Source organism: Trichechus manatus, unplaced genomic scaffold (assembly GCF_000243295.1).
Source record: "Trichechus manatus latirostris isolate Lorelei unplaced genomic scaffold, TriManLat1.0 scaffold00053, whole genome shotgun sequence".
NCBI classification, from domain to species: Eukaryota; Metazoa; Chordata; class Mammalia; order Sirenia; family Trichechidae; genus Trichechus; species Trichechus manatus.
The window spans coordinates 7544394-7554005 of NW_004443989.1; the positions used below are offsets into that span (position 1 = coordinate 7544394).

General features: G+C 40.5%; 1 protein-coding gene across 1 annotated transcript in view; it reads right to left on the reverse strand.

Moving 5' to 3' along the window:
• The window catches only part of MBTPS1 (membrane bound transcription factor peptidase, site 1), a 58873-nt gene that overhangs the window by 44811 nt on the left and 4450 nt on the right, over positions 1–9612 (reverse strand). The window contains exon 2 of the mRNA XM_004377728.2: positions 177–662. Within this exon, the coding sequence (XP_004377785.1) occupies positions 177–339 (163 nt within the window). The 5' untranslated portion in view covers positions 340–662. The remainder of the gene's footprint in view (positions 1–176; positions 663–9612) is intronic.

Below are 9612 nucleotides of genomic sequence, written 5' to 3' on the forward strand. Positions count from 1 at the left end.
CACTTAAGCTAACTGTATCAGGAAAACAACAAATGTAAGCAGAGTTAACATCCATGTGCTGGCCCCTCATGCCATTTGAAATTTATTGCAGAAAGAGAATGTTCTTGGGCAAAAGTTAATGTTTAAAGTAAGTATGAAAAAAACAGGTGTCCTAACATTCAAAACCATATCATTACCATATTCCACAACTGTCGAAGAGAATTCCACCTTCAAACTCAGGTGGGAACAGCCAGGGCACGGGGCCTTCTCAAAAGGTTTCTTTTCCAGTCTGTCACCCAGATGTTTCTTCCCACATAGCAAAACCACGAGCAGAAACAGCCAGATGTTGACAAGCTTCATGGTAATGAGTGGATATGGTTAGAAAATCACATAAATTCAAATCACACTGTTTGCTTCCTTGATTATAAGTTAATTTTTATTCCAGCTAAAAGCTGAAACATTACTGATCAGCCGTCTTGCAGTCTTGTCCAATGTAAATAAAAGTGAAATTTCATGGCCTTTTGTGGTCTGGCCTGAAAAGAGGCTTTCATTTCTTTCTTCGCTTCTTCTCCATTTTGGGTATCAGGCTCCTCTCGCTCTGGTCGACACTACTGAGTCCTGTATTCCATTTGTACCACGGAACCAAGGTCCAACGGAGGTAATCAATCGCTCTATAAGCCAATCTACAGAACAAAACACAGCACACACAGCAATTAGTGGTGCCTTACACAGCCAGGTGTGATTTAGGGATACTTACAATTTAGGTTCCAGTTGCCGTTGAGTCAACTTTCACTCACCGTGACCTCATGTGTGTCAGAGTAGAACTGTGCTCCATAGGGTTAACAATGGCTGATTATTTGGAATTATATTGCCAGGCCTTTCTTCCAAGGAGCCTCTGGGTGGACTCAAACTTCCGAGCTTTAGGTTAGCAGCCAAGCACATTATCACCCAGGGACACAATTTAGGTAAGAGGGTCCCTAGTTATTAAGACAAATGAATGTGTAACACAACCATGAAATATCTTATTATTTCATTTTTATTTAATTATATCTCACCTCTTTCGGGGGAGGGAAGTTTAACGAAGCTTTAAAAATAAAAAGAAGGATAAAATAAATGAAGAAAATGGAAAAAACTAAGGATAACTAAGTAACACAGGAATAGTAAACACATTGGCCCTGAGCATCCTAGCAGCCAAAGAGAGGAAAGAATCATAATCCCAGGGCCTACTTTACTTTGCTTATATGTCAGATTTCGTATTTCCTATCATTTGCAACTCTTCATCTCTGGCACATTTCCCCAACTAGACTTGGAATTCCCCACAAGTGATATCACTTTTTCAGGCAAAAGCTTGGAATATACATCCTTCCTTTCTCAGTGAAATAAATACCTAAGGGCAAACTAATATTCATACAGGTTATATATATCTCACACCTTCTTCAAGACACACTGTGCTTTAAAATTACCTCACACTATACCTCTTCAGATTTCAAAATACCTTCTGCCAGTTCTATGAAAAGCATATAGAAGGGTTTTTACTGTCATTCAATTTATTTTACCTGATGCCTCAAACTTAAAGAAATTTGGCCAGTTACATATGTTATAAAACCAGATTAAATCCACACTGGAAGTGACAAAAGACAGAAGACAGTTGTAAGCTAAGCTATTGCTAAAGAAAAATGTTATCTCAGTATTAAATTACATGTGGGCACAGATAGCTTTCAAAATACCTGGATGGAGGGAAACCTGTCAATCTTCACAGTGGAAAATTAGAGCAGCAGTAAAAAAAACAATGCTGGCTGTTGCATGCCCAGAAAAGTCAGCCTTTAGACAGATTGGGGAGGGCCTTAGGAATTAGAGAAACGGTGTTAAGTTTTTATTTAGAGAGGGAAAGAAAGCCATTAGATGGTTGTGAGCGAGGAAGTGACCTGATCTGCCTTACATTTTAACTGGATCCTCTGGTTTCCGGTTGGAAGGGCACAAGGTCAGAAGTAGGGGACCAACTGGAAGGCTCCTGTAAGTAAGCAATCTGGTGGCGAGAAAGACAGTGACTTGGATCAGGGCAGGGCCAGAGATGAGAGAAGGGGGTCAGATCATGGCTATGAAGACAAAGTTGACAGAACTTGCTGATGAACCAGATGTGGGGAGTAGGGGTGCAAGTGAGAAGTCAAAGTGTCTTGCCCAAACAACTGGACAAACAGAGCTTGCCCTAACTGAGAAGGAGAAGCCGACACGTAAAAAGTCGGTGTGGTCCCACTGGCACAGCTTGAGTTTTGAACATGTTAAATTTAAGATAAGCACTGGCATTGGGAGGACGTGGTTAGGGCAGCATCCAAGGGAATCCAGTACCTTTTCTTTGTGAGGAGAAAGTAGGCAGAAGGGAACGGGGGAGGGGGGGGGTTAAAAAGAAATCAAAATCAGTGGGGAAGAATTTCCATAAGGAAGTGGAGTCAACTGAAAGAGACAACTGGGTTAGTCATTAAAAGGTCACTGACCCCCTCCAGAAAAGCACTCTGCTAGCGGGGAGTGAGCTGGTTCGCCACACAGCACCCTCTGTGCCCAGCAATTCCAGCCAACCTGCTCCGTCTCAAGCCCACCTGTGGTACAAAACCCCAGGGGAATAAATGAGAAGGCTGAAAATGATGGGCACAGGAAACACCTCCCCTCCCTGGTCTGTCTGAATCTGGTTGACCTGATTATGGTCTTAAAGGGGGAAGTGAAATCTGGGCTCTAAGAAAACACTCTTTTGAAGGACCTACGTGGCTTATGGAAACCCTGGTGGCGTAGTGATTAAGAGCCACGGCTGCAAACGGAAAGGCTGGCAGTTCGAATCCACCAGGTGCTCCTTGGAAACCCTATGGGGCAGTTCCACTCTGTCCTATAGGGTCACTATGAGTCGGAATTGACTCGATGGCAATGGGTTTTTTTTTTTAATGTGGCTTGTAAAAATTATGGCAACAGATTCTGAGGTTTCTATGGTCTCCCAATTCTAGAATAAGGACGTTTCAAAACATAAATTTCCCTTGAGGAAAACAAAAACACCACACGGGGGCTGGAGGCTTGGTGAACACCCTGGACAGGCAAGGCCTGGCACAACTTACCACCTCGACACGCTTCGGCTGGTGTGTTCTAAAGATCACTAGTCCCCATTGACTTGTCTACTGGGGCTTTAAAAACACACATCTCACGTTCCAGCACCTAATACATTTATTCACCTGTGTCAACGACTGATCCTTCATGGTTCTTCTATATAATGTAAACCTGGTAAGCATTTTCCCTAAGACAGGCTCACCATCTAGTGGCAAGCAGCTAAGCAGCAGCCTAGACAGCATGTGTATAAACAAACTCACACAACACACACACAAAAAGATAAAAAAAAAACAGTTTTTAAAAACAGTTGCAACTTTTCCTTTTCTCCTTCCCTCTTGAATGATTTGGTTGAGGGCAGGAGGTAGGCATCTGGGGGAGAGCCGCAGTGGCCCAATATTGGGTGTTGGAGCCTGAGCAGGGTGAGGAAGGGGGGGCACCTGGTGTGAGGGGTGTCAGACCCTGAGTAGGGTAAAGAAGGCACTACACAGGTAACAGGGTGAGAGCAGTGGTGACAAAGGGATATTTAATTACGAGGGGAATTGATTTGACCAAACAAATAAATATTCTGAGGATAATGGGAGGCAGGTTTCTCACTGTTAGAGAAGGGGATCACAAACATGAAAAGGGAAAAAAACCGAATGACCCGGGCAGTATCAGACTGAAACTGGAAGTACAGTGTGAACTCATGGTTTTCAATATATAGACAGATGCAGAAATCCATGCAAATCTGTATATGTATGTGTGTGCATACATATACACACATCTAAACATACATTCATAGCTATATACATGCATACAGATATTTCCTAGCTCTGTCTACTGAGAGGACATGGGAGCGGGGACATCCCAATAGGAGTGAGCACACCTAGTGCCCAGAACTGGTTTTCTACATACCATTCTCCACTAAAAGAAATCAGGCTCCTTGGAGAAAGGCTGGGCAAGATAAGAACAAGATGAACTTAAAACATGTTCTTATGCCAGAAAGCAAAGACGTGCTCAAAAGGAATGTGACAAAAGGACACAGAAGCCAGTGTGACAGGGCTCCCACTGGCCAAATCTGGGACAACTTGAGCATCAAAATAAATAATGAAAGTAAGGGTCCTAAGACAACGAATAAAGGAAACTATGAGTCCACAGTGATAAAAATAAATAAAACCAAAGTTTGAAAAATGGAATATTTACAGTCACAAAATGCTTCCCAACAAAACAATTACAAAAGGAAAAAGAGTAACTCTGCAGTGGAGAAGCTTAACCAAGTGACCACAATTGCCAGCAGTAAGACACATGGAACTGTGTCCACCTGGACAGATGTTCTGAGAAGCAGCAGCATCACTTCTGTGAGGCTGCTACGCAACCTGAACAGAATCATGAGACATCAGATGAACCCAGATTGAGGGATATTCTACAAAATAACTGGCCTAGAATCTTCAATGGCACCAGGGTAACAGAAGCCAAGGAATGATGGAGCCACTGCCCCAGACTGAAGGAGACTCAAGGGACATGTCAGCTAAATACAGCTCATGACTCTGAATGGGACCCATGTGCTGTCAGGGACATCACTAGGACAATTGACAAAGCATGGATGGAGCATGACTATGGATTAATGGTAAGTGAGGTACCAATATTAATCTCTTAATTTTAACAGCTGTGCTGTGTTTACATGGGAAGGGCCTTGCTTATACGAAAGGCCCACTAACCATTTCCCGGGGCATCAGGTCAGAAACTTAAATGGTTTAGGAGAAAAAGTTTTTATGCTGTTCTTATAACTGTTAGGTTGAGAATGTTTCTAAAATATGCAAATAATAATAATAATAATAATTCTATATTTAGCTTGAGTTGCCACGAATGCACTGAGGGGAGACAGTATAAAAATTTAAAACGGAGGGGACAATATCTCATATCAGATTTCATGTATGCAGATCATGGTGTGCATAAGCAGACCACTGGCTGTGTCAATGACCCATCACTGCTAAAGACAATGGCATCTCAACATCCAACAGGCAAGACTGATTTTGTCAGAGTGAAATTAGAAGCATCCCTCATTCTAAGGAATTGACAGAATTCCTGCAAATTCTGAGAAGATTCACAGTAAAGTAAACTTCTGTTAAAATTAACTCCAGTGTTTCTATGATTTACACCATAAAAATCAAGTAACACTAACTCAAGATGGATCAAAGATCTAAATGCAAAACCTAAAACTATAAAGATCATGGAAGGAAAATTAGGGGCAAATCTAGGGACCCTGATTTTTTATTTTTTTTTAATTTTATTGTGTTTTAGGAGAAAATTTACAGCAGAAATTAGTTTCTCATTCAAAAATTTACACACAAATGGTTTCTTGACATTAGTTGCAATCTCTGCAATGTGTCAGCACTCTCCCCCTTTCCACCCAAGGTTCTCCATGTCCATTAGTCCTCTTTTCCTGTCCCTTCCTGCCTTCTCGTCTTTGCTTTTGGGCAGGTGTTACCCATTTGGTGTCATATACTTGATTGAACTAAGAAGCATGTTCTTCACATGTGTTATTGTTTGTTTTGTAGGCCTGAAAGATGGATTTCAGGAGTGGCTCCACTTCTGAGTTAGCAGAGTGGCCAGAGGCCACAGTCTCAGGGGTTCCTCCAGTCTCTGTCAGACCAGTAAGTCTGGTCTTTTTTGTGAATTTGAATTTTGTTCTACATTTTTCTCCCACTCCGCCTGGAACCCTGTATCATGATCTCTGTCAGAGTGGTCAGTGGTGGTTGCTGGTCATCATCTAGTTCTGGGCTCAGATTACTGGAAGCTGGAGTTCATGTGGTCCATTAATCCTGTGGACTAATATTTTCCTTTTGTGTTTGGTTTTCTTTATTCTCCTTTGCTCTGAATGTGATGGGACCAATACATGTAATTTAGATGGCTGCTCACAAGCTTTTAAGACTCCAGATGCTATTCACCAAAGTAGGAGTAGAATATTTTCTTCATGAACTATGTTATGCCACTTGACTTAGATGACCCCCGAGACCATGATCCCCAGCCCTCAGCACCGGTAACTCGGTCCCTTAAGGTGTCTGGATGTATCTAGAAAGTTTCTTTGACTTTGTCTTGCTCAAATTGTGCTAACTTCCCCTATACTGTGTGTTGTCTTTCCCTTCACCAAAGTTAACACTTTCTTACTGTCTAGTTAGTGATTTCCTCTCCCAACCTCTCCCCTCCCTCATAACCATCAAAGTTTTTTTTTCCTATGTGTAAACCTTTTCTCGGGTTTTTACAATAGTGGTCTCATGCAGTATTTGTCCTTTTGTGATTGACTTATTTCACTCACCATAATGCCCTTCAGATTCATCCACATTGTGAGATGTCTCCCGGATTCATTATTGTTTTTTATCGTTGCGTAGTATTCCATTGTGTGTATGAACCATAATTTGTTTATCCTTTCATCTGTTGATAGGCACTTAGATTGGGTCCATCTTTTGGCTATTGTGAATAACGCTGCAATGAACATGGGTGTGCTTACATCTACTCAGGTGATGGCTCTTATTTCTCTAGGATATATTCCTAGGAGTGGGATTGCTGGATAGTATGGTATTTCTATTTCTAGCTTTTTAAGGAGGCACATTATCATTTTCCCTAGCGGTTGTACCATTTTACATTCCCACCAGCAATGCATAAGAGTTCCAATCTCCCCGAGACCTCTCCAACATTTGTTTATTTTCTGTTTTTTGATTAGTGCCATTAATGTCGGGGTGAGATGATATCTCCTTGTAGTTCTGATTTGCATTTCTCTAACGGCTAATGATCTCAAGTATTTCCTCATGTTTCTGTTACCTGCCTGAATGTCTTCTTTGGTGAAATGTCTGTTCATATCCTTTGCCCATTTTTAAACTGGATTATTTGTCTTTTTGTTATTGAGGCATTGTAGTATTCTATAGATTTTAGAGATTAGACCCTTCTCGGATATGTCACAGCTAAAAATTTTTTCCCAGTCTGTAGGTTATCTTCACTCTCTTGGAGAAATCTTTTGATGAGCAGTGTTCAATTTTTAGGAGCTCCCAGTTATCTAGTTTATATTCTAGCATTTGTGCATTGTTAGTTACGGTTTGTAGTTGCTTTATGCCATGTATTACGGCTCCTAGTGTTGTTCTTATTTTTTCTTCCATGATTTTCATTGTTTTAGGTTTCATATTTAGGTCTCTGATCCATTTTGAGTTAGTTTTTGTGTATGGTGTGAGGTATCAGTCCTGTTTCAATTTTTTGCAGATGGACATCCAGTTTTGCCAGCACCATTTGTTAAAAAGACTGTCTTTTCTCCCATTTAATGGACTTTGGTCCTTTGTCAAAGATTAGCTGACTATAGGTAGATGGATTCACATCTGGGTTCTCGATTCTGTTCCATTGGTCTATGTGCCTGTTGTACCAGTACCAGGATGTTTTGACTACCATGGCTGTATAGTAGGTTCTGAGATCAGGTAGTGTGAGGCCTCCTACTTTGTTCTTTTTCTTCAATAATGCTTTATTTACCCAGGGCCTCTTTCCTTTCCATGTAAAGTTGGTGATTCATTTTTCTATCACATTAAAGAATGCTGTTGGTATTTGGATCAGGATTGCATTGTATCTGTAGATCACTTTGGGTAGAACTGACATTTTCACAATGTTGTTGAGGCTTCCCATCCATGAGCATGCTATGTTTTTCCATTTATGTAGGTCTCTTTTGGTTTCTTGAATAGTGTTTTGTAGTTTTCTTTGCACAGGTCTTTAGGGGTCTAATCTGTGACATAAACAGACTACCAAACATAACTAAAATGTACAAACAGTAGAAGATAAACTAGATGACTGGGACCTCCTAAAAATTAAACACTTACGGACATCAAAAGACTTCTCTAAGATTAAAAAAAAAAACTTACAGACTGGGAAAAAATTTTGGGGAATGACATATCTGACATGGGACTAATCTCTAAAATTTATAGAAAACTTCAACACCTCAACAACAAAAAGACAGACAATCCACTTAAATACTAAGTAACACTTTAACAGAAAAAAAGTTGTTGATGAATGTAAAAATCTCTTGTAACATTTCAGAATGGTAATTTACCAACATGTATTAAAAGCCTTAAAATGAGCATTAACAACTTTATCTAGTAAATCCAGTAGTGAAAAAAAACTAACACTTACTGGCGTTTATTATGCGGCAGGCACTAATCTAAGTAATCTGCATGCATTAACTCATTTAATCCTCTCAACAAACTGTTACTACTCCAATTTTGTAGATGAGAACACTGAGGCCCAGAGTAGTTTAGTACCTTGCATGGGGCCAGTAAGTGGCAAAATTGGGGTGGGAACTCGGGGGGGTCTGGCTTTTCTAAAATCTCCCCTAAGAATTTGTCCCAAAGAAGTGTGAATCTGAAAACATACTATTTATGTCTAAGAATGAATACTGCAAGATTATAATTGGGAAAAATTAGAAACCATCTAAATGTGCAATAACAGGGGGCCAGGCTAAATAATTATGGTTCATCCATACTATGGAAGGCTATGCAACAATGTCCAATTATGTTCCTGGGGCTGGCTGAATAATGGCCTCCAGAGAGTCCACTTCCTCATCCCTGGAACCTGTGACTGGTACCCTATATGGCCAAAGGGACTTTGCAGGTAAGATTAAATTAAGGATCTGGAGGTGGGGAGATCATCCTGATTATTCAAGTGGGCCCAGTGTAATCACAAGGGGCTTTAAAAGAGGGAGGCAGGAGACCAGAGTACTAGGTAGTAGGAGATGTGACTATGGATTGAAGCAAGTGGTTGAAGTGATGCAAAGAAGGGGTCGTAAGGAATGCAGGAAGCCTCTAGAAGCTGAAAAAGACAAGGAAACGGATTCTCCCCTAGAGCCTCCAGAAGTAATGCAGCTCTGCAGGCACCCTGACTTTAGCCCAGTGAGACTGATTTTGGATTTCTGACCTCCAGAACTGTAAGATAATATATTGTTCTGTTTTAAGCCATTAAGTTTGTGGTAATTTGTTACAGTAGCAAAAGGGAAACTAATACATTTCTCAAAGAATACTTAAGAATATGGGAAATGCTAACGAAATATTAAGTAAAAAAGTAGGTCATGTGCCAAACCAAACTTGTACCTGTCAAGTCAATTCCAACTCATGGCAACCTCATGAGTTACAGAGTACAACTGCTCAACAGGGTTATCTTGGCTGTAACCATTGTTTTCCATTTTATTTATTTTGCTGTTGTTGAGAATATACACAGCAAGATACACCAATTCAACAGCTTCTATACAGTGACACTGATTACATTCTCTGAGTTGTGCAACCATTCTCACCCTCTTTTGCTGAGTTGTTCCTCACCCATTAATATAAACTCACTGCGCCCTAAGGTTCCTATCTGATCTTTCGAGTTGCTGTTGTCAATTTGATCCCATATAGATATATCTTAGCTGTAATCTTTACAAAAGCAGTTTGCCAGGCCTTTTTTCTACAGAGCTGCTCGGTGAGTTTCAACTGCTAACAGTATAGTCCAAATTTTGATCATAAAAAATGTGTCTATGTGCATAGGAAAAAAAAAAAAAAAAAC